Source organism: Fonsecaea monophora, assembly GCF_001642475.1.
Source record: "Fonsecaea monophora strain CBS 269.37 chromosome Unknown Scaff89, whole genome shotgun sequence".
Lineage (NCBI taxonomy): Eukaryota > Fungi > Ascomycota > Eurotiomycetes > Chaetothyriales > Herpotrichiellaceae > Fonsecaea > Fonsecaea monophora.
This window is the reverse complement of record NW_019174020.1, coordinates 81,409-106,363: the sequence shown is the minus strand read 5'-3', so window position 1 is coordinate 106,363 and position 24,955 is coordinate 81,409. Positions and strand designations below refer to the sequence as shown.

Sequence of the window (24,955 nt, the reverse complement as noted above, 5' to 3'; positions counted from 1 at the left end):
GCGGCCAGCGACGGCCCCAAACCTCGAACTACATCAGCGCCGGCAGTGTCATGCACACGTTGAACTCAGTGTATACGATTACATGCCTGTCGAGAGTGAGAGCGATGGCAGTGCCGCGACCTTGAGCCTGCGGGGGGCGGGTTGAGGGATTCTTCGTGGGAGACGGATGAGGTGGAAGCTGAGGAGAGTTGATGATCTTTTGCCAACCTCCTTCCAAGGGCTCGACTCGGCAAACCTCGTCCTATTTCTTCACCGTCACTGTCACCGCATCGACAGCCCCTCCTGGTGTTACGTTCTACGTCAGCCACTGGTCAATGCCGCCGGTCAATGCCACTGGTTATTTCAATATACAGCCACGGGGAGAACGTGAATTTTGCTGATCTACTGGCTGGGGTCAGTCAGCACGACAGCTGAAAGGTTACGATCTGAAGAGTCATGTCAGCCGCACAGTCTTGGACCTCTTTGACTACCTGTCTTCTTACTCCGTTCGTTCGCCATCTTAAGCATGCGGTGAGATTCGATAACGCTGGGAAACCGGAGATCCCAAGAATGCAAAGGTCCTAGCTAGACCTGGCAGGATAGCTACGAAAAAGGGTCGTGCCGCACCCCTTTCATCTTCGCCACTACCAAGCAGCTGACAGCTGTGCCTGAGAGGGCAGGAGGAGGACGACATATCGCAGCTAGCAGAGCGGCATCAGCCGCAGCGGTGGCGCGATGAGAGCCGGGTGACCGAGGAGCCCGTTCGATCTGGACCCCAGTTCTTCTGTTCTTCTGCCTTCCCGGAAGGCTATTTCTGCCATTGACTGAATGATCCGATCCTCCAGCCTAACCAGATTGTTGAGAAGCATATTCGATCTGAACCCCACGATCTCCTTCTGTTCTTCATCCGTTTGACCTCGAGGCGAGAGACACTAATCCCAAGTCAGATGACGGTCTGGCATGATCGATACAGTTCAACAAGCCACATACCTCGAGTTTCGCGGCGCCAGGCACTTGCCTCCTCTGGTTGGCCACCTGTTTGGCCATATCGGCAGGAGCAGCAGCAGCCTGGCGAGCCTGCGCTGGTCCCATCTCTCCAGGAATCAGATCCGCCTGGACTTCCACCACGGGCCCTTTCGCCGCCACTTTTGGCCTGGGCTGCTTCCGCTTGTCATCAAATCTGTCTGCGGCATCGCAATTGTAGGCGTCGAGCCATCTGGCCATGGCGCAAATCGTGCTCGTGGCAATATACGAGATTATTCTGAGTCTTGCAATCAACGCTTGCCGGCCCTTTCCGTCAGCCACCTCCATGAAGGTCTCTCTCTCCATGGACGTCTCTCCGGCCCTGTCCGTCAGCCACCTCCAGGAACGTCTCACACCCTTGGATTTCGGTCTTCCGACTCATCAGCATTTCTTCTTTCGATAGCTTTTGTGCCTGCCTACATTGGGCGTTGAAGATTTGTCGAGAGGCTGTTCACGTTGAGCCGTCTAGTAATAATATCACCACTTCGAGGCTGCGCTTCGAAACCTGGCTACCAACGCCCGATTATCGAGTTATTCTCGCATCAAGATCACTCGATAGGTCGAAGCTATCGTCCTCGTCAAGGATCTGAGAGGGGAATAGCCATTGCGGGTTCTCTGGGGTGGAGGAATCGCTGGATATTGCTCTGCCTACTGCCCCTCAACGAGTGAAATGTTTGTCGACCAGGATGCAGAGTCAAGGATCAACCAAGAGATACTGACCGTCTTGGATGGGTCTCCATTTCGGAGCAGTGGAACATCCGCGCGCCGCGGCCCTCGCAGAAGATCTCGCGCCCAAGCGTCTTTGCTATCCATATCCAACAGGACGACGAGGCAGAGAAGCGGAGCAGACTATGGCGTCCTATCAAGACCTTCCAGTACTAGGAACAAGCGATCGCGCCCAGGTAGAGGCATTCGAAGCGTTCGAGGCTTTGTGGAACGTGGGCCCGAGGCGCTGATTCGGTCTCCCAGGGTTTTCTGTTGTGTTATGACCAGCTATACAGACTCCGGTGGCACTGGAGTGTCCTCTACGAGTCCACCATCTTATTTACAAAGGTTACTAGACCCAGACCCCTTTGCTCTGCCTACGCGATTGAGTCCGAGCCTGCGCTTTATCGGAGGCGCATCTTACACCAAGCCGGATGAGTCTGCGGGATTGTTCGATACGAAAGAGCGATATTCTGGGTTCCCTGGAGATCGGAGACAGTGTCCTTGAGGGTGTTATCGTTGCTACCTCCCTGGTGCACTGGAGTGTCCTCTGCGAGTTCCCCTGGAGATCGGAGACAGTGTTCTTGAGGGTATTGTCGTTGCTCTTCCCTCTGTGTGGCTAATAATGCTGAGGAAACTCTAGGTGGACACCCAATCAACCTCGTCGGCCCTTTTTTCCCACCCTGGCTTGCCTTCCTACCTATTCTCTACAGGATTTTGAGCTTAGAATAGACGATTCAATATCCGCGATGGATTCGTCACCCAAGATAAAGAAGAGGAAGAAGAAGAGGAAGAAGAGGAGGAGGAAGAAGAGGAGGAGGAAGAAGAGGAGGAGGAAGAAGAGGAGGAGGAAGAAGAGGAGGAGGAAGAAGAGGAGGAGGAAGAAGAGGAGGAGGAAGAAGAGGAGGAGGAAGAAGAGGAGGACTGCCCTCCTGAGGCCCGAGAGAAAATAGAGGACAACGTTGAAGACGACGGCGACGGCGGTGAGCAGCTGAACTGGTAGGTCCGCTACTACGGTAGCAAGCGCCTCTGTGAATGGGTGGTAGAAGAAGAGAAGAACCTGAAGATCTTTCGCCAAACGAGGAATGACAGCCAGAAGAGCCGATAGTGGCCGTCGTCAGTGATCTCCAGCTTGAGAACCCATTCGCAAACACCTGTTTTGAGCGATTCTGGACACTAGTGTATCCGTACCGGCCCTTGTTTGACCTGGAAGATCTTCAATCACGAGACGAGACGACCTTGAACGAAGGGATCCAGGAGGATCCACGCTCTGTCCTCGTCCTGTCTCGATTCGCATTGGGAGCAACTGCCTTGGACCCTATCGAAGTTTTGGTCTTGAGCCCTGAGACCTCAATCCTGCCAGCTGTTGTGGAATGGACCTCTATATCAACCTCTTACTTGGGGAGGTGGCAGGCCTCGTTTACAGCGAATTGGGCGCCTGTTCTACCAATTTGTTGGATGGGTCTCTATATCGAACTTCTCCTTTCTGAGATGGCAGACATCACAGTCTTTGGCAGTCAATCGGATGAGCGTCATTCGGTGATTTGACGGACATTGAGATTGATTCGTTTCTTACTCATCCTCCCTTGCCATTGCTGGTATAGTCCATCATGGCTTGTATCTGGTCAGTCTTGCAGCCAGCAATGAGCTGGTCGATAGCCAGTCACGGCGCCGGAAGACGGCCCTGGGACGGCCTCATACTACACCTTCTGTTTCCCAACAAAGCGACTCCTTTTCATCTCGAAGCCGCTGTTTCCTCGGTGAGACATTATTTACTCGCGAGACGTCGATTGGGCGCATCCCAAGGGCTAATTGAGCGCTCACGGTGGTCCTGATCACTAGACCTTTCGAGGATATGAACCGCCAGAGGGCATTACTGCCGCGTTATCAGAGACTATTTACGTCGAGATACACTAACGAGCAATCTATCAAGCTTACAGAGTGAATTATATATAGGACGTCGTATTTATTTTATGGCGTCTTGTTATTTCCACTACTCCTATTGACGGTGTATGCGGACCTACTCTCTGGCCATCGCACCGATACGCCCTCGTCAAGTACTAATGATTTGGATTCTTGCTCGCTACTGGACTCTACTCTCTCGATTCTCCTGCCTTGTCTCCATTCTCCTGGTTCCTCTCCAAGGAGTGGTCAACGACCTCCAGAAAGAACGGACGGCAGCAAATGGAGAATACAGCCGCAAAAAGGCCCCAAAAGTCGTGGCGCTCCCGCGACTCACTATAGGCAAAGGGCAATATTCAAGTCCCGTCTGAAGATCTCGTCGGTTTTGATGATACTATTGACCATCTGGAGGTCGAGCGGCAGTTGGAAGGGGCGGTCGCGTGGCCGAGCCATACATTCATTGCCAGGCGTGGTCAAGGATGAGTCTCCGGACCGAAATCGAGCGTTCAATTTTGGATTTTCGGCCGCCAGAGCTTCTCGAAATTGCTTGGTTCAGTTATTTACATCGTCATTGCACGCAATCAGGCTTTCAAGCAGAGTAGCTTCATTTCTCGATGAGCCGGAAGAGCCGGAAGAGCCAGATCGACAAAGGCGTCCCGGCGTCGCGACGCGGTGTCATAACGCGGCTATCGACATGACGCTAAAAGAACGACTGGACACCAAAGCATTTGCGGAAAGCCTCTTCTTACGGAGCTGGAGGATTCTAACGCTGTCGCTGCCGCTGAGAACTCTTCAACGCTCGCTGTGCAATTTCATCCATGGACACTTCCTTCGCGTCCCTTGTGCAGCCCACAACCCGCAACCAGTCATCTGGTGGGAAAGGCAAGAAGCCCGACGAGATTCATGGTCAATAGTAATGAACGCCAGCCAAATTCGGTCTCGAAAAACCGTCCCTTGCAATGTCACCGCTCTACGGCGACGGTCTTGTCTTTCCTCCTGTACTGCATCGTTTTATTCAATTCTCCTCTTCTCTCTTCGTTTTCCTGTCTTTTATCCTCTTCTCTACTGTTACCGCACTATCCTACCCTCGCTGTGTCTCTGTTGCTGTCTACTCCTCTTGAATTTGCCAATACCCTTCGTCTCCTCGACCTTCGTTCATTTTGACTTTCTGATGACATAATCTTCGCTTAATCTTCCAATGGCTTCGTCCGAATTTTCTCCTCTTCGCGCTACTTTCCTCGCCTCTCCACATGATAATCCAGGGTCCTTGGTCTGTCTGCCTCGACAATAACAATCCTGCTGCCTGCGCCGTATCGTGCCGTCGCTATCCGCGTAGGATCGCAGCCATATTCCACGCCAGCCTCGTCCACGCCATGCCAGCCTCATTGCATGCCAGCCTTATTCCGTGCTAGCCTTGTTAACATCATGCTAGCCTCGTCGGTCGTTGACGACGCCTGCGCCGCCGCTGTGGCTCTCGTCTGTTGGAAGGTTTTGGCATACGACTCGTGAGATCTCAAAGGATTCCAGTGGACCATAATGTGCAACATGCCGGTCCATGCATGGTCCAAGGAACAAAGGTATCGTTGCTGGTCCCTTGCTCCATGCCCGCGCTGTTCCAAGCCTACGTTGTTCAATGCCTGCGTTATTCCAAGCCCGCGTCGTTTCAAGTCCGCGTCGTTTCAAGCCTGCGTTGTCCCGCCATATCTGTCCGTCCTCATTACCTGGCTATACTACTCTGTCTGTACTGACTACCTACCTAGGTACACCGCTATCCTCTCCTCCTCCTTGTCGCCGCCTGTGACGATACGCGGTCGCCCTCGGTCCATCCCAGGCAACGTCTCCAAGATTGCTGCGGTCGTTGGAGGCGCTGCTGCTTCCCAAAGCCAAAAGATGAAAGGTCTCCTGCTGGCCTCCGAGACAGTTCCCATCGTATCCCACCGCAGACCACCGCAACCACTCAATCCGCCCTCCTTCGGTCCTCCTTCGGTATCCAGATCTACCTCCTCATTGACGGAATCGATAATCCCTGTCCGCGAGCGCATGCGTCTGGATGACGTGGGGGGCGAGATCATCAAAAGTGCTACGGCCTGCCTTTGAAAAGAGCCACACATAACTCGAGGCAGTGGACGGACGCTCGTTACATAGTGATGGCGAAATGGGCGGGTTTGGCATTTGAAGAGGGTGGTACACTATCGAACAGGAATATCCGACAACCAGGTGGTGATTGCAGGTCGAGGATGTGATTGAGAGCAGGAGGACAAGGGGAGATTCGTCCTCTTCCAGGTTGCGGCGCGATACTCTCGTCCTCCTCTCCTCTATCATACTGCCGGTTCTGCTCGTCCTCCTCCGATCCTCGTCCTCACCTCCTACTCTCCTCTCCTCTATCATACTACCTGTTCTGCTCTCCATTCTGGTGGTTGATAGTGAGGAATGAGGCTGTCATGTATCATCATCAAGCCTACCAATGGAGCGAGTCGATATGTCCTGGCAACACGCTTTTTCTTCGGTATTCCAGGGTCTGGTGTCGTCCGGGCCTATATCATGTATTTTTCAATGTGGTACAAGCCGCCCGAGAGAACGTTTCGTATTGGGATCTTTCACAGTGCCAACGCTCTCGCCTCTACAGCCAGTGTCATCCTTCATCGCCGCAGGGATCGGGCACCTGAACGGTCGTAATGAACTGGACTCCTGGCAATGGGTCTTCATCATCGAAGGGATCTTACCCATCGCTATGGCGCCTATCATATTCCTCCTCCTCTTGACATTCCCCGAGACGTCCACGGCGCTGTCAGAGCGAGAGCGGTACATCGCCATCAACCGATTCGGCAGAGGCGCGGCGAGAAAGACCGATGTCAGCTGGAGCTGGCCTGCGTTCCGTCGCATCTTTAAGCGACCGTCAACCTACGTCTTCTTCGTCTCGTACGTGGCGCTCTACATGGTCGCCGTCGCCTAAGCCACCTTCTTACCCCCTTCCTCATTACCTCAAGGTCTTCCTCGGCTACTCGACGACAAAGTCCAACCTCTATACCGCCGCCTGCAACCTCAGCATCAGCCCCAGGCAACCTGGTTAGGTTGGAGGATCGAATCCATTCAGTCAATGGCAGAAACAGCCTGCCGGGAAGGCAGTCAGTCAGTCAGTCAGTCGTTCAGTTCGTCATTCAGTCCGTCGTTCAGTTCGTCATTCAGTCCGTCGTTGATCCAGTCGTTCGTTCATTCAGTCAGTCCATCTGCATAAACGAATAGCGCAGGAACAGTGCTGAGAAATAGAAGATAACAGGATTCTCACATACCTCAGGCCCGATATCGTGTGAGACGTTACGCGCTGCCGTCGTTCAGTCCGTCGTTCAGTCGTTCATTCATTCATCCATTAACGACGGCAAGCCTCGACTCAAACTGCCGTTTAATGTCACACAGACCCTTGCGATGCAGCCACGAAATTCCTTCCCTACGACGAACTTCCCATATCCTATTTTGAAGAAACGCTTGAGGCGAATCCAAGCTCACACCCCTACCAAACTCGCGCGCATAGCCCTCAAACAGCTGCTCCAGCTGCTCCAGCCGATTCCAGTCCAAAACGTCGGTCTTGAGGATATCCTGTAACGGCGGGAGTCTCTCCGTCTTTTGGAGAAGCGGCGCCGCCACCCTCGCCGCGGGATGGCTTTGCTGGTATCCGATGGTCTCAAGCGGCTTCAGCGAGGTGATCCAAGAGTCTCAATGAAAACCAAAACCCCCAACATCCTGCCCCAGATGGTAAATGTCTAGGTGTTCAACAACCAACCCGTCTTCTTCGTCCGAAACCCCATCAAGTTCCCCTCGCCCTACCGCTCTCACAAGACACATCCTGCTACGCACACCTCTGACGCAAAAACCCGAGTCCATCCATGCCTTGATGTTCCTCTTCAGTGACCGCGGCACTCCTGCGTCTTTGCGCTCCATCAACGATTACAGTAGTCACACCTACAAGTTTACGAAGAAGGATGGCTCCTACATCTATATCACCACCTCCCGGAAGCCAAGGGCTTCCCCCGTCTTCGCCCATGGTCTCTGCTCCAGTATGCCTGCATACGAGGCGCAGTTCGACTCAGTCAGGCGCATCTAGGCATCTGAACGGTTCATATCCACTTCTGGGGGTTGGGATCTCTTGTCTTGGGTTGCCAGGGGGGGCATGAACAGTCTTTAAGGGTGCATATGTCCCTCCGCCTTCCCATCAACCACAGGCCGGAGAACGACGTCGAGGGGTTGGAGGGCCTCAGGGACAAGACAAACAGACTCTCCAGTCATGGGACCCTTGGAGATGACCAAGCTTTCATTCCAAATCGCCACATCTGTGATGATGAGGAAAAGACCCTGGATTCCAACTCTCTGCCGAGGACGACGATGGTACAGAGCTATTTGATATCGATATCCTTTCTAACGCCTACCAATGACTCCTGGAAGCGAAGTTTCTACCTGATTGATTCCATCCCGATCCTCCTGTCTTTGGTGTGGAACTGTTCTCAATGGTTTCGAATAAGAAGCAGTTCCGATTAACCTGCAAGAGGGATGGGGCTTTCGAGACGTTCACGGACAAGACCATCTCATTCCCCTTGTGATCCATATCCGAACTACGGCAGAACCTGTCTACCGATAGACAAAGGCCACGTCTCCGCCTCAATCCCCAATCGATTCGCGTGTGGTTCGAATCACTCCGCAAAGGCCCTCCACAACGATCGAAGAGATACTCGGATCGTTACTCCTGAGACTCATAAAGACAAAGATAGACCTCGTTTTCGAGGGGAGCCGCAATGCCTCCCTGGTTATCCCATGCCTTTTCCATGTGGCTCCCTTTTGGCCTGTTCTTTTGATGTTCGACTGAATGCCGAGCCCATTCAAAAGCAGCCTATGCATCGACATGGAACGAGCTTCTGCCCAGTCAATGATTCATCTCAGCCACAACGCCAATGCCCATAGACTCCCAAATGATCTAGCCGTCTCTCAGCTCTCAAGATCAAGTTGAAGGACTGAACCTCAGCTCGTTATTGTTAGCCAGGTCTGCCTGCGGTTCCAGTCGACAAAGGCTGGCTGCGTGGGCAGAGAAGGTCGGCAAGGTGGCTCGAATAGCCCTGCAAATCTCAACCTGGTAGTGGTAGCGGCGCCCCCCGTTTGAGGAAGAGGCTCTCGACATTGGAGGTCAAATTTGCAGGACTAGGATCGCCGGCCTTTGAAACCCGCTTCTCGACCACTTCAACCCGGCACTGAGTTATGGCCCATGCAGTCTTTTCGGCTTTTTGGTGAGAGGTTGGTGTTGACATCCAGTTCCTCCCGTCACATGCAGTTCCGCCCGTCACATTCAGTTCCGCCCGTCACATTCAGTTCTGCCTGTCACATCCAGTTCTTCCCGGGTAGCGAAGTGCCACGGTCGCTACAGCGAATTCTGAACGCGAACCGCAGAATAGCCCACCTTTCCGGCCTGGCGATGACAATCGCAACGTTGGTTATATCCCTTGGACTGGCTCGCCAGGCGCTGCCCTCACTCACGAACTGCAGGGGCCGAATCTCGGGCGAGAGGTCAAGGCATTCTACAGGGCAAGGGCTGGGAGATTCTCGGAACATTTGAACAATCACAGATTCAGGCTGGGAACGCATGGTCGACAGAGGTGACCTGGGTTACAGACCATCCAGTGCCATCCTCGCCACCTAAAAGAACGCGTGGAAATCGTCCGGCAGGGAGGGGAGCCTGAGGCGCCGCGCAGATAGAAGAGAACCGGCAGTTAATCCACCAAATCGAGTACCATTTGTCCAATTCAAGGCCAGATGGTCAGACCTGCGAGGCGTCCTGCACGTTGTATCAGCAGTTTCAGTTGCCCGACACGCCGGAGCGAGTGTAGCTCGCCACGATGAACAGGTTCGAGCACGTATACCTGAGGTCATGCCGCCGTAGGCGTTGGAGACGCCTCGCCGTCGCTACCTCTCTTTGATGCCTCTCTTTGATACCTCTCTTCGATACCTCGCCATGGATATCTCGCCATCGCTACCTCGCAAAAAGAGGCCTTGGATCAATTTGCGACACTATTCGAGGTTGTCGACGATGGTTGAAGGGTGCTTTTGAAGTTTCCGCTCCGGTCTTACCGTTCCTTTGCTTGGTTTGAACCCTTTTGCTTCTCCGCTCGCGGATTCGACACCGCAGATGGCGCGCACCAAAGTCCCTGGTCGACCGACTGCCAGTTCGTACTTAACACGCTATAGCACAACCTCGTCTACCTCTACTTCGCGTACGATCGTCCTCATACCCATCCTGATCGAAGGGCTGTAAGAAAAAGCTCAGCACCTTCAGGGATGGTTCAGGAGTGTCCGTGACAGCCTAGACTTGTCTCTGCTTCACAAAAGGGTTGGTTTGTCTGCGTCTTATGACGAGAATCGGCGAGGGCCTTGAGACCGGAGCGGTGAACGACAGCGCCAGTGGCCCGTGGCTACGACAATTGGGCCCGAATTCCATACAGGGACTCATGCCCCGAAATCATCCAGTGGACTTTATCTATCGATGGACATCATCTTCTAATGGACATCATCTTCTAATGGACATCATCTATCGATGGGATCTGTGGATGGATGATGTCCATTCAGATGTCACGATTTCATTCAGAATGTAGTCCTCGCTGAGCAGTCCCTCGAGGAGGATGCGGCGGCGTACAAAGACCCTCTGATTGTCTGACAGCAACCACACTCGATCGGTGCCTTCGTGTCTCAATGAGAGAAGAGAACCACCGATTTCCTCGTTCATTGAACTCACCACCTCATCTCACATGGCTAATTACCAAAATGATGATGCAGCAAACCTCTTGGGACAATCCAAGCCTGTTATGTATGCATGCTTGCGGCCACGACTCGCACATGGCAGCTCTTCTTGCCGCCTCAGAACTTCACAATGGCTGCCACCATCGCAGCAACCTCTCCTCTCCTCTCGTCTCTCTCCTCTCATCGAATCGAAGCAAACCATCCTCCGCGGCGACACGGACTACACAAGGCAGGCAGGCCTACGCGAGATGTGTCGAAATGGGTCTCGGCCAGGCGAGAGCGTGACAACCGCGTTTAACCGTCTGCTACGGCGGCGCACGCGTTTCCTCCTCACACCTATAAATACCGCCGCCTACACGGCCACTGACTGATTCTTACACATACCTCGGTATCGCTTCGCAATAAGTGGCGAGGATCGCAGCCCCCCGCGGCGGCGGACGGCCCCGAGCGTGGCCTTGGATTCTCACAGTCTCATCTGCGGAAACTCCAGCAGCATTGATTCGAGAAGCCTTTTGAGAGAACTCCAACTGCAATGAATGATTCGGGATGCCTCGAGAGTGCACTCCAGATGCAATGATTCTGGAAGCCTTTTGAGAGAACTCCGGCTGCAACGATTCTGAAAGCCTCTTGAGAGATCATGCCCTCGGTGCCCTCGATGGTCTTAACAGCCACACTGATCATGAAGTCCTTGCTTGACCTTGGGCATTTCCTCACCAAGAAGTCCTTGGCCTTGGGCATTCCTCACCAAAAAGCTGGGGAGCTTCCAGGAAAAGACAGCACCTCAGGACCTGGTCCTTTGAAAGAGCCAGAGCATTGGTGTGGCACGCCGAAATGATGGACGCGCCGTGCAGGCATTTATAATAACAACGTTTGATACACCTGACTCACCAGGCAGGGCATGTCGAGCGAGACCGCGAAAGGACGACGACTATGGGAGCCTGAGCTCCTACCTACGTCGAGTGAATAGTCCTCTGAGACTTCACTGGACGGCGTCAAGCTCTCCGAATCCGTCAAGATCTGGTATTCGGTCACGGTGCTTTCGAAGTCTGGCAGCTCTGCGTCTTTAGTCCTTCAACATAGTGGCTTCTCTTTCACATCACCGAGGTTGATTTGGGATTGTCTGCTTCCCCCGTTGGACCTATTTATCAACTTATTTGACCCGGAATGGCTGTCGGCGGCTGTCCAATCGATAAACGATCGAGTAACGAGAGTCGAAAGGAGAACAGAATGGTGTAGTGGAAGGGAAATGACCCTACCTTTATTTACAATGTTTCTTCGAGGAATCTGCCAATCTTGCTAGACTATTGAGCCGAGCCACCAATCACACTCCCTCCGCTTGAGCCCGCTCCCCTTCATCAATCCCCAAAGCCGGTTTCTGAAATGGCTCGCGACCCATCAATCGAGTTCGGAATGGCCACTGGTCGTCTTACAGTACCATTTCACACTCTTCAGAACCGTCTCGGGCTCAGCAATCAACAAGATATAACTCGGCAGAGGCGGCGGAGAAGATGTTCGTGGAACCACCCCGTTGGCCCAAGTATTGTCGTAACCCTTAGGGATTGGGAAGGTTAGCCGAATGATTCCCACTATATAGATTTCCTTGCCTCATCAATCATTCATTCTACTCACACCAGAACAGATTGGTATCACCGGGGGGTGGTTCAAGAAACGCCTCCACGATAACGGCGAGCGCCCCCTGGTGGAGGATCTGGAACTGCCACCAAAGCAACTCCAGCTGCTGCCCAACGATCCAGAAAGCCTCTCGGGAGGACTCCAGCTACAATGAATGTTTCGGGAAGCCTCTCGAGAGAACTCCAGCTGCAAGGGCGCGAATTCCACTGGAGCATCCAGGGAGATTGGAGAGAGAGGGCACGCTCAAGAAGAACAACAACAGTCCCCCAGAAAAATGGCGGCAGCTAACAAGAATGCCGCGAATGCTGCAAAGGCTATCAATGCCCGCAGATTATCGCCATGTGGCCGGGAAACAATGGAACACCCCGTACGGCGGCTTCTGGAACTATATTTACTCGGAAGCCAGCAACTGGCCGTGGGACTGGATGTACTTCACACGGCTGGTCAACGACATTGGCAACAATCGTCTGATGATCAAGCAGCCTGGCACGAGGCCACGGATCAGGCATTGGCCAGTGGCCTTATTTGGGAAATTCCACAGATTACTCGCAATCAAAGAAACACCAACGAGATCTCTACTTGGGCGTCCGATATCAGCTACATTACAGCCTGTTACGTCGATTATCCGTGTCAACGGCCAGCAATCTACCGCGCCAGCGACCTGGTTATCGCATGGACCAAAGCAGGGCCGGTTCCTTCGCCCCTTCGATCAAACTACCAAACAAACCAATCTCTCAGGCTCCAAGTTCTATGCAGCCAGCTCTGGAGGCTTTATCTCACAAGGGTAAGGCGTCTTGCCCAAGAGTCGGACGAGAAATCCATAGAAGAATCTTGCATCACCCATCCATCGAAGGTTCTCTGTTCCCAGGTCACTCTCTGCCAGTATGCCAAGAGATTGCGTAAAGAACGAAAGCGTCAAGAACGAAAGCGTCCTGGTATTTCCCCGTGTGATACTCGCGGGGTCCAAAAGAGTCCGTACACCTTTTCACAATGCAGAGGGCGGCGGTGCTGCAATCACCGGTCTCGATCAGATTCCACGCCATACCGTTTCCATTGCCACAGGGTAATTGGACGACTGCCACTTTTCTGAGGGCCTCGTTACAACGGGATTAGGTGTGGCACTCAGGCCGCGATGGAACAGAGCAATGGCACCAAAAAGCGGCTCGAATCGCCCGGTATAATGATGTATATACCTGAGTTAAGATACGGCCCTTGAGGCGGACAGCCATGTTACGCTCCGAGACGTCGAAATCGCCTCCTTCCGGGCTACGACACCAAAGACCAGCCCGCAGTTAAGCCCCAAGCCAAGGAAAAGAGACATTTATGCGGTCTAAAAAACAATCGTGGCCTCTCAAAGCTTGCTCTATTGGTACATAAACTATCAACCCCGTTCAGAAACGGCCTTTTTGGCTGTTCTAATGCGCCGGGTTTCGTGGCATCGCTCCGAAGCAGCCAGCCCGCGTCTCGACCAGATCATAGAAGCGCAGCAAACTTTTGAAGACCCCAAAATGATGGTGCTGTGCGAGAACTAACCGCTCACTCAAATGGAGCGTCAACACACAGCAAAGAGGGGCAGGAACAGGGCCTGATTCTGTCTCCGGCAAGGGACGATAACGCTATTCTCGTCGTTTACCACCGAATGTTGGCGGTATGTCAAAGAACCGGTCATGGTCGAGTGTGTGGGATTGTGTTGAGCATGCGTCGAGGACTTTGTTGGCCGGCAGCATTCTGATCAACGCCCTGGGAAGGAGTTGTCTAGATCTTTGATTTTCATGAGCATTGAGCAAAGGTTTGGCCCCAGGGGAAGTCAAATCATGTTTGACATCTTCCAAAGGTGGAGGGAGATATCGAATGAGGAGGTCGTGGCTGGACTGATCAAAGGCAGTGACATTGATGCCGTGGCGGCGTCAACGCCCATTCTGTCTGGTATGTGGCAATTTCCCTCGAATTCCTCAAGACCTTCGCATCACCAGGAATTGGCTGACGGTCCTCGAGGCCAGAAACCCACAGCCAGGGTTTTGTGTCGCCCAGGCCGACGACACCGGAGACGCGGCGCATGATTTCCTTGAATATCGACATCCGGTTGTATTCCTGATCATCATGGTGTCGAAATGCAGGGAGTCCGACTTTGTCTGTCTTGGTCTGGGTAGGATTTACCCTCGTTGCCCCCAGATGCCGGTCAGAACTACGACACGAACGGACGACAGGATTTTACCAAAGCTTCCAGTATTGCTGCAATGGAGCAAGAATGTGGAGGGATTGAGCAAAGACTGTCTCAATCAATTACTGGCTTCCCGAAAACGCGCCGAGAAGCAATAATGGAATGCTACAGCCGGATAGGACGATGGCTCTAAAGACCTTTCTGGACCGTCAACTGGAGGACGGCGAATTCGGAACTGCAAACTAAATCAGCGCTTTTCTCCTCCCTGTCCTTGTTGACGACGTCCCGCAGAACGACCGCTGTTTGAATACAACAACATAACGAGTTTGTCCCTGTTGCGCGGGCCAAATCTCAACTGGCCTCTACATACGGGGAACACCACCTGTCTTGTTCCTCTCACCATCAAGTATGGCTCTGATACCAACCTCCGCTCAATTGTATTTCCTCACTAACGGTCAATCCTTGCCTAGGTTCGACCTGCTAGCAGCTCCATCAGTCTTTGATCAAGGGACTACTGCCCAGAGAGAACCAATCCGCGAATATGGATATCAATGCCGGTGCTGAAGACGCTCCCAAGACAATGGCACGGTCATCGTCGACGTCAAGATACCCAAACCTGAATGAAACTCCTCAAGACTTTTCCGCAGCGCAGCTTCGACTCGAACCCGAAACCCCGTGCGACGACAACAACACTGCTCCGTCTTGACTTGGGTATGGTGGTGATGTGATTGCCCGCGAGGATATTCAGTCTGATGGACTCCCACTCTCGGTGGTGACGGCATCTGCATCCGTCTCTTCGAAAGGGCTAGGACTTGGTGATGAGATATCTCTCTACGATGGACGATGGACGCGGGTGGATGGGCACTATCAAGACTTCAAACGACCTCATTGCCACCAAGGAAGAGACACCCGCGGTGGTTCCTACGGTCCTGCCTACGATCCTTATCTACGGTCCATACCTACAGTCCAGACCTACGATCCTTGCCTGCGGTCCTTGTCTACACTCCTTACCTACTTTCCTTACCTGCGGTCGGCCAATTCTCCGCGTTTCTTTCTATCGTCGCAGCTCAGAAAAGGCGGTCGGGGCAGGTCTCCTGCGGGCAAAAATAGACAAACGGTCGTCAGAAGCTGTGGGTGAAATGAATCTGCGCTTCGTGATGGCCAACGGCCTCTCGGCCCGACCCTTCTGGAGTCTCTGCTCCTGATGGTGAGTGACTGTGACACACCATCGAGGAAGAAATGTCGAACCAAAGTCTCTCAGAGAACCCAGGCAAACGGTCACGGGGCTACTGGGCCGGCACCAGCAAAAGAACCGGTTTCGACTGGACGCTGTCACCGGAGATTCCTTTGAGCCTCTCAGTGAAATGCTGGGGACGAAGAGCTGGCTAGTGGGTGAACAGGCTTCCAGCGCTGACTGTCTGGTCCTCGATTATCTGGCGCTGATGCAGACACCGGCACTGGAGCATGGATGGCTACGGGAGTCTCTGCAGACAAAACATAACAACCTAAACCAATGGGTGAAGAGTCGGGTTGCGGAAGTGTTTGGCACAATGACACCCTTGACGACAAGGATAATATCTCCAAGGCTCAGTCCCGACTGCAGGAAGTCGAGGAAATGGTGACGGAGTTCATGCAGGCAAATGAGAGCACACATGGGCAGAGTGGACAGGCAACGCCTCCTCATTCTGGGTAATAGTCTCCAGATCCTGTCGCCAAGCGTACGCTCCGACACCGTTCCAACATCCTCGACGGCTGATACTTGATCAGCAGCAGTAATACGTTGGCCGCCAACGGTCGTCTATCCAGCAACCAGAGGAGTCGAAACCAGATACCCTGGGCCACACACGCATACACTAACACATCATGGCCAATACTAGGCTCCTTGAAGCCATCAAAGGGGACCTGGTTGCTGAGCATGCTGTAGTTGTTGACCCAGGCGGTGCTGGCCTTGAGGGCGTTGGCAACGCGGATGGTAGTGTTGAGGTTAGTGGTGTGTACGGCAGCGGCGAGGCCGCAGGTGGTCTCGTTACCGAGTCGGAACACCTCTTCCTCAGTCTTGAACTTGCTGATGGCGCAGACAGGACCAAAGACCTCTTCTTGCATGATCTTCATGTCCTCGCTGACATTGGAGAAGACGGTGGGCTGGATGAAGTAGCCCTCCTCACCATGGCGCTCACCACCAGTCTCAATCTTGGAATCAGCCTCTTTACTGGACTGGCTGGATGTAGTTCATGATCCAGTCGAATTGGAGCTTGTTGACCTGAGGCCCCTGGAAGGTGTCGGCCTTGAATGGGTCGCCGACGACGTTCTTGGCCGTCCGCTCCTCCACATACGCATACCCACACACAAACACACCCATACATTGTACGAGGATCGATCGAGGCTCAGCGAGCACAGGCAACACCGTACAGAAGCCTGTCCAGCAGGTCGGTAGTCGTGAGAGGGTCCTCGGTCAGGCCTGATTCAGCCGCTAACGCATCCAAACCCTCCGAGTCAACGCCCAAGTCATGTCGCAGGGGCAGCGCAGGCGATAAGAGACTGGTCATGTGGTAGCAGTGGTTGAAAGACACGGGAAGAATACAGACATAATAAGGGCTTGAGAGGATTATTCGATCCAAATGTCCTCTTGCCTGACCTGAGTCGATCGATCACTTCAACTACTACCAGCAATACTCGATGAAAGATGCCATACCAATGTCCTCCATCCAGCCTGACGACATGGCTGTCCTTTCCTGTCCTTTCTCGCCCATTCAGCCCTCGTCTATCGCCAGACCAATCTTGAAGACGTTCGGATTCGCATACACGCGGAGCCGTCCGATCACATCCAAGCCGCTATCGACCGCATTATCACCGCCGAAGTCTCACAGGAGCGTAGATCCGAACTCCGCGTCAGTCTGTTTCAATACACACACCTCTAGACTTGCATATCTCAAGACGACAAAGACATGTGGAATCCAGCTTGATCAAAAGGGGTCCCGAACCATTGAAGCATTTGTCGACAGTGACTGGGCTGGCCAACACGGATGGGCTCAATAGATACAAAATGACCACCGGCACCAGTCGGGCTTCCATGAAGAGACCGACGCGGGCTACCGAGTCACAGAGGAACGTCTGGGCCAGCCTCGACACCTCCGAGTCGTCATGGTCGCGGCTGGCGCTAGTGGGCTCATCATGGCACACCACATGGAGTTGCACATGCAGAATTACGAGCTCATAATCTATCGAGGCCCACCACTGGCTGGGGTGTTGAACTATCAGCAGGAGGCGTGATGAGATGGTCAGCCAAAGCGCCAGAAGACCGTCGAGCTTTTCGACTGCGGAAGCCGAATACATGGCAGTGACCGAGCTCTGTAAAGAAGCTATTCGGCTCATTGGGCTTTGTAATGATCTCAGAGTACGACACGTTATACCTCGGGGAGGAGTCGTGCTCCATATCGACAATGAATCAGCCGTCAAATGGACGAAACACCCGGCATTCCATGCAAGAACAATACACAGGACGTGAAACAGACCACCTGGCCCCGAGAGCTTTGCGGGCTGGATGCTTTCTGTATCTATTTCTGAGATGATCATCTTGGTCGTCCAGTCGGTACATGCTCTTATCCGCCTTGGAGGCAGTGGGACCTCCTCTTCTCCGTCATCGATGGCCGAACGACTAGCCTCCAGTATGACCTATACGTGAGGACCGATCGAATGACGGTATCACTTCATTCGAGATAGACATCTACACGACTCGGTCCTCGACAACTCCGGCAGATATCTTGGGCTGCACTGTACCCTCCCTCCCCCTCTCTCTTCTCTTCTCTTCTCTTCTGGTGACGATCCCAGTCGCACTCTCCCGCGCCGCAGACCGCAGACCGCGCACCACGCACCGCACGCAGTACAGCCACAGCCGTGTGCGGGATTCACCAAGGATAAAATGACCTCGCCCTCGTCAAGACAGGGAGCTGCCGGGACTTTGGAGCGAAAGACGTACAACTGCCCCTCCTGGAAGCCCATATTCTCCGGGGCCTCCCCTGTTAGCGGCAGCCGGCGCAGTTCTCATCACCACTGCAGCATTCCTCGTTGCCCAAAGAGTACCTCACGAAGTGTCCGGCTTCGATGGATCAGTGCCCCCCCTCCCACATTCTCTTGATTTCCACCAAAACAAGTGCGACGTCGGTGAGGCGAGGGAGATCATTGGGTCATTCTAGACCTCCAACGGCTGGCCTCACTCGCCAACCCCCTGCGCCAGCGTACCAAATACTTTCCCTTCAGCGAACGCTCCGTGCACGCACGGCCTCAATCCAGGGCGAGCTCCGAGCCCATCAAGAAGAAATGATGGAATTTGAGTTGAAATGACTTGAGGGCTAGACCCTACCGGCCGGTTCTAACAGGTCTCGACGGTGAATGTGGTGGTGTCTAAGGTTGCTGGTTGTAGGTGGCATATTTTCATTTGTGAAACCCCTGGAGCAGGAAAAAAAGAATCGATACGCATGACATGGACCCAGCAGGAGAGCTTTTCGTATGTCGTCATGAAGATGGTCTGGACAACAGAAGACTCTTCTCGAACAGTTCAATTCACGCTCCTTGTCCCAAACGAGGTGCGGTGTCTGCCCAAATGGCCCAGAATCTGTCGCTCGCTTTGACTTGATCACCAATCAAGACGGGGAGTGGTACACCCTCACGCCTCACCCTCACCTCTCATCCTCATCTCTCCCTTTTACTCGAAGGCGAAGGGGAAGGGGGTGTTTCGCTTTGACGTGATCACCAATCACGATAGGGAGCAGGACACCCTCACCTCTCCCTTTTATTCGAAGGCGAAGGGGTGTTTCGCTTTGACTTAATCGCCACAAATCACGACAGGGAGCAGGACACCCTCACCTATCCCTTTTACTCGAAAGCGAAGACCAGGGGGGGTGCCATGGCGAGACGAGATGCGGGCTTGTGTAGTGGTATGTATGTGTGGTATGTGGTATGTACCTCCATCACAAAACTGAGGCCACACCGGGCGAGGCATGCGATACGGGGGTGACGCGAGCCAACGCGAGACAAGCTACGAGCTCGCAGGTGTCATCAGCGTCATCACTGCCCGAGGAGGAACCAGGAAATGACCATCCGCAGCCTGGAAAAGGCCGTCCGCAGCCTCATGCCCGATACTACAGAGCCCCCGCGGGAGTCTGAAGAAATGCTGCGGACCCTGGGTTGAGGGAGTACCCGGCCGTCGTGATGGACGCGTCACCTTCAGGTGCACGGGCGCGCGAATGATCCCGGAGTCCAGCCCAAGGCATCACCACCGAAAGAATGTGAGCAGATGGACGCGTTCTATTCTCTTCCTACTCTCAGCTGTCAGACCTCAGCTCCCAGCTCCCAAGCCCAAGCTCTCAGTCCTCAGCTCTCGGCTCCCAGCTCCCAGGTCCAAGCTCTCAGTCCTCAGGTCTCGGCTCTCACCTCTCACGCCGTCCTATCCTGTCCTTGAGCTACCCGGAATCGACACCATATGAACATGGCACGACAGTACTGTTTTCCTCTGGTTCAGTCATTGACCTGGGCTACTGTCTCGACGGGCCGCGGACCTCAGCTTTACGCCAACATCTACGCCAGCAGGCTTTCAGCGTCTACCCCGTGTAGTCGGGGTGTCCATCCGCTGACAAGTCCAAACTCGTGTATCCCAATCCCAACCGTGGATAAAGACTGCCGTCTGCCGCTGTTGATGTCTGCAAATCTGGAATCATGAGCGAAGCCCCCGTTGAGGTATGGAGATCTTTGAGCCATCCGGCAGAATGGGTCGTGAGGACTGGATACTCGCTCTCGTGTCCAGCACCAAGGAATGTCTTGGCAAGGGATGTCTCTCTCTGAGGCGTGTCTCTCTCTGAGGCGCGTCTCTCTCTAAGGAATGTCTTTCAGTGGGGGATGTCTCAGCAAGGAATGTCTCTCAGCGAATAATCATCTCTCACGAAGGAATGTCCCAGTAAGGGATGTCTCCTACTAATGGATGTTTCTCGGCAAAAGATGCCTCTCACCAAGCAATGTCTCTTCAAGGAATGTCTCTCACTAAGGGATGCCTCTCACGAAGGAAGGCCTCACACCAAGAGATGTCTCTCACCAACGGATGTCTCCCACTGAGGGATGTCTCTCGGTAAAAGATGCCTCTCACAAAGAGATGCCTCTCACAAAGGAATGCCTCTCCAAGGAATGTTTCACACCACGAGATGTCTCCCACCAAGAGGTATCTCTCAGTAAGGGATATCTATCGTGGGCATCTACTTGCCTATCGCCAACACTCAGCAAAAGGATGTCTCATCATGAAACGTCTCACCAAAGGCCCTTCATCTCGTGTCCTCTCACGCGACAGAGTCGAGCCAGTCTTTATCTACGCCGCTGGACGATCTTTAAAGTCAACGGGCAGAAGCATAAGAATAGGCGCCTCGCACACGACAGGTCAGAGCCAGTCTTCATCTACGCTGCTGCTGGACAAACCTCCAACTCAACTTGCAGAAGTACAAGAACAGTTCCGAGAAGTCGACAAGAAGCACCGCGAAGCCATGCTCCTGGCAACATATATCCCACGCGAATCTCGGCCACTCTGCCTCCTGGCCGGACAAGCGCAGAAGAGTCGAGAAACGGTCGGCCTAAATCTGGTGATGGTACACGCTTGTTTCATCAGAGGTTCACCCCGCCGACTACGACCAGTCTATCATCGTGCCGTGGTGCCCGTAGAAACGAGCATCTCTGCAAACAAATCACCCTCAAGATCTTGGCTCTTCTTCTGGCGATAGCCTTGCCTCGCACTTTGCCTCGAACAACGCTGGTGGGAGGCCGGTCGAGAGAGATTCGGTCGAGGGAGATTCGGTCGAGGGAAGTCGGATCAAGGGAGGTCAGGCCTCGCCTCGTTCTCATTCTGGTCGTTATCCAGCTTCCATCGCTTCACTGATCCGGATCGGGTGCGGACAACGACATCGTCCCTGGATCTAGATGGCGTCTTGCTTTGCAGCCCTTACTCGACATCTCAAGGACGCAGCCTCTGCCTGGATATGAATCTGGACCTCTTTCAAAGGATGTTGTTGTCGGATACCAGGAAATGTCAGGCCTCCCACTGCGCAAAGAAGCTTCTCCCTTGGCTCACTCTCCATTGGCTCATTTTATCTTGGCTCATTCTATCTTGGCTCATTCTATCTTGGCTCATTCCTCTTGGTTCATTCTCCATTCGCTCAATCCCTGTTGGCTCAATCCCTGTTGGCTTAATCCCTGTTGGCTCAATCTTCCTTGTCTCAATCTTCCTTGGCTAACTCCTCTTGGTTCATTCTCCATTGGCTCATTCTCACTTGGATCATTCTCTTGTGACTCATTCTTCCTGGCTCAATCTCCATCATTGGCTCATTCTCGCTTGGACCATTCTCTTGTGACTCATTCCTCTTGGCCTATTCTTCCTGGCTCATTCTCGATTGGCTCGACCTTCCTTGGCTCATTCTGCTGTGACTCATTCTCAATTGGCTCATTCTCAATTGGCTCAGTCTCGCTTGACTTAGTTTCACTTGGCTCATTCTCCTTTGGCTGAATCTCCGATGGCTCGATGGCATTGAACCAGAATTTCCCCCTGGAATCACTGGATAGATGATGACAAGACCCAAACATGGGCCATACCTATGGAGATTCAAAATGGCCTCTTGCGTGGAGGTCGCAGTGGATATGCTGCAGCTCATCTATGCAGTTTGGAAGTAGAGTGCAGGGCTCAGCAAAACAGAACATCCTACTCGGTCACACGGCAGGACAAAGCACAATCTAGTTGCAAGCCCATGCCCAGGAAATATTTGCTGATACGCCGAGGACAACATCTTGCCTGAGGGTTCCAGACGTCAACGCAAGGGCAAATTCGCTCAGTTTGTGCTCGGCAATACCGAAGATGAATGTGCTTCATTGATTGGCTTCCATTCTGTCTTTTCTGTGGTCATTGCCATTGCAGAGGAACAAATGATTGATCGATCACCGACAATTGCGGCCACACAAGCAAATGGCCTGCGCCCCCATCGAGACGCCCTCAGCTTCCTCCTGAACCCAAGCATTGGAAAGACCTCAAAAGGCATCCCTTCAGACCACAATTCGAGGCCCATTGCAAGAGGAATTCCTCCAATTGAGGCGTCGAGGGACCTTCAAAGAAGTCGATCTAAGCAAGACTACCAAAAGGCCACTACCACTGCCACCGGCGTCCAAGTACAAGCCCGACACGGACGGGCCCCCAGATAGGTCTATGGAGCCCGCACCTGCGTCTGCTGCGACCTACAGAATACTGAGCGGGACAACTATGCGGCCACCTTAACAATCAAAGTGTTTAGTGTGATGGATTGAGCCCAGGAGAAGGCTTGGTTCCCGCGAAACGGCACCAAGATCAGAGGCCACCTCCTGGTCGGACGAGATGCGCATGGTGCAAAGGATACAGAATCCTGACAGCTGAGACACCGTACGTAAGGGAAGGCAAGGACGAGAAACAAGGTGCAAGAGGAACGTACGTAAGGGATGGATAGCGTGTATGAAAGAGGGAGGTCAACGAGAGGGGTGAGACAATGAGGACCTCTTACACTGGAGCGTACGATAGGTTGTTCCTCCTCTTTCTCTATCTCCTCAGATTTATCCTCCTTGTTATCTAGGCTGGCTGGCCAGTTGGGAATCTCTTTCCAAACCCAAACCCCAACATGCAGGGTATGGATGGCCCCGGCGGCGGCATTCGGCCTGGAAATCCTGCAGCTTGACGCAGTCAACGCGTTCCCCAACAGTGTTATTGATGATGACGTTACGTGGAATGGCCGCCAGGAATCCACCAACCAGACAAGATCCGGCTCCCCCGGAAGGCCCCCAAGCGTGTACCTAAAGGTCCTCAAACAGGGCACCAGGAATGCACTAAACAAACAAAATCCTGCCCCTCCTGAAGGTCCCCAAACGCGTACCTAAAGGTCCTCACACAGGGACATATTATACGGTATGAGAATCCCCTCAGCGTCTTGAAGGACCAGCCAGACCTTCCTCAGTCGCTTAGCATCTAACTGTGTCCGTATAAAAGACGAGATCATTCTGTTCTTCTATTCTTTTAGAGACATTCAACGGCCAGTCAACCTCAGCGGCCAAGTGCTAGACGACAATAAAGCGCTCCATCACGGCCGGCCCAGCCCCTCCCCCCAGGGCCCCCTACATGATCCTGGAATGTGCCAAGGACGCACGCCCTTTCCAACTTAACGAAGGCTGGGAGCTTCTGCAGCTGCACCTACCGAAGACGCCCCCAACAACTGGATACTCTCGATGCTACACCTTCTGTAGTTGACACCCACCAGTTGGCTACTACACCATGTTCTTATTCTTCCACCTACCGGTGGCCCCTCTGGGAGCCTTTACACCACCCTCTAGACAAGAAAACTGTCCGTTTATCGTCATTCCTCAGGGTTGGGGATCCAGATTCCCAACCCTGAGGAAGACCTCGACCGTCGAGCACGAAGATGTAGAGATCAAGTGGGGATCTGTGAAGATCAAGCAAGACTCAAGTGAGGTCATTCATTCTTCAACCAGGAGGAAGACCTCGACTCGATCGAAACGAGAAGGTCAAAATTCAGACCGCGAAACGCCCATATAAAGGGGCTTACGCCCACTTCCGCACCCGACGGTGAATCGATGAAACCAATATCAAATTTCACAATAGAAATATCATCATCCCTATCACCTTAAGGAGGAGGTTATCGCCTCCATTCCTCCAACCCGAAGGAAGACCTCGACCCGATCCAAACGAGAAGCCGCTTCTCCTTCCGCACCCGACCGTGAATCCATGAAACCAATATCAATTTCACAATAGAAATATCATCAAAACGCGATACCGTGCAAGCATTCCTATTACCTTCGAGGAGGGTATCGCCTCCTTCACAACCCTATCCCGTTATCATACCTATTACCTTCGAGGAGGTTATCACCTCCATTCCTCAACCATGAGGAAACTCGACTCGATCCAAACGAGAAGGTCAAAATTCAGACCGCGAAACGCCCACACGAAGGGCTCCCATTTCCGCACACGACCGTGAATCGATGAAACCAACATCAAATTTTACAATAGAAATATCATCCTCTGTTACCTTCGAGGAGAGGAGGATATTACCTCCTTCAAACCCCGATACCGTTCGATTATCCCTACTACCTTCGAGGAGGATATTACCTCCCTCAAAACGCAAACAGGAAGGCTTTCTTCTTCCACTTCCGACAGTGAATCGATGAAACGAATACCAAATTTCACAATAGAAATATCATCAAAACGCGATACCGTGCAAGCACTCGGGGGAGGGCGGGTGCCGATACCGTATAATTATCCCAGGAGACACTACAATGAAAATGATGTACACCCAGGAGACACTGAACACTATACAATGGGAGTGGTATACACCCAGGGGGCGCTATGCAGTGAGGATGGGGTACACCCAGGAGACACTATGTAATGACAATGAAAATGATGCACACCCAGGAGACACTATACCGTGAAATTGATGCACACCCCGTGGCACCATTGGACCTACGAGTGATCGATAACGCCAATTAGTTCCTTGACTCCGAATCATCAGGGACAGGCCAAACCCCCTTGCTGTGGCCCTGCCAGGATTCCCCTATTGACAAACTTGAGGTAGGATTCGAGATACAGGTAAACATGCCAGTCTTCGCTACCATGCCGTCGCCACTTAATCTACCATGGGTCTTTGACGGAAAGGCCTCAAGTACTGCGGCATTCAGTACAATGACATCGTCAATCAGGACAGTCCTGACATCAACACCTCC

The 24,955-nt window shown here is 53.1% G+C and overlaps 6 protein-coding genes across 6 annotated transcripts; 4 read left to right on the top strand and 2 right to left on the bottom strand.

The window, feature by feature from the left end:
• Positions 1-680: 680 nt before the first annotated feature.
• AYO21_09274 (hypothetical protein) lies at positions 681-1,203 on the bottom strand (the record flags this gene model as incomplete). Its single annotated transcript, XM_022659212.1, has 2 exons — positions 681-911; positions 970-1,203. 2 exons carry the CDS (start codon positions 1,201-1,203, stop codon positions 681-683), a joined length of 465 nt encoding a protein of 154 aa, XP_022508495.1.
• A 938-nt stretch (positions 1,204-2,141) lies between these two features.
• On the top strand, positions 2,142-2,710 carry AYO21_09273 (hypothetical protein; the record flags this gene model as incomplete). The annotated part of the gene is made up of 2 exons (XM_022659211.1): positions 2,142-2,297; positions 2,435-2,710. The coding sequence occupies 2 exons, from the start codon at positions 2,142-2,144 to the stop codon at positions 2,708-2,710; spliced, it is 432 nt and encodes a 143-aa protein (XP_022508494.1).
• Positions 2,711-6,088: 3,378 nt separating this feature from the next.
• AYO21_09272 (hypothetical protein) lies at positions 6,089-6,562 on the top strand (the record flags this gene model as incomplete). The annotated part of the gene is made up of 2 exons (XM_022659210.1): positions 6,089-6,152; positions 6,213-6,562. 2 exons carry the CDS (start codon positions 6,089-6,091, stop codon positions 6,560-6,562), a joined length of 414 nt encoding a protein of 137 aa, XP_022508493.1.
• Positions 6,563-12,308: 5,746 nt separating this feature from the next.
• Positions 12,309-12,803, top strand: AYO21_09271 (hypothetical protein; the record flags this gene model as incomplete). Its single annotated transcript, XM_022659209.1, has 1 exon — positions 12,309-12,803. The coding sequence occupies one exon, from the start codon at positions 12,309-12,311 to the stop codon at positions 12,801-12,803; it is 495 nt and encodes a 164-aa protein (XP_022508492.1).
• Positions 12,804-15,856: 3,053 nt separating this feature from the next.
• Positions 15,857-17,509, bottom strand: AYO21_09270 (c2h2 finger domain containing protein; the record flags this gene model as incomplete). Its single annotated transcript, XM_022659208.1, has 3 exons — positions 15,857-16,390; positions 16,437-16,591; positions 17,158-17,509. 3 exons carry the CDS (start codon positions 17,507-17,509, stop codon positions 15,857-15,859), a joined length of 1,041 nt encoding a protein of 346 aa, XP_022508491.1.
• Positions 17,510-20,460: 2,951 nt separating this feature from the next.
• AYO21_09269 (hypothetical protein) lies at positions 20,461-20,934 on the top strand (the record flags this gene model as incomplete). The annotated part of the gene is made up of 1 exon (XM_022659207.1): positions 20,461-20,934. The coding sequence occupies one exon, from the start codon at positions 20,461-20,463 to the stop codon at positions 20,932-20,934; it is 474 nt and encodes a 157-aa protein (XP_022508490.1).
• Positions 20,935-24,955: the final 4,021 nt, after the last annotated feature.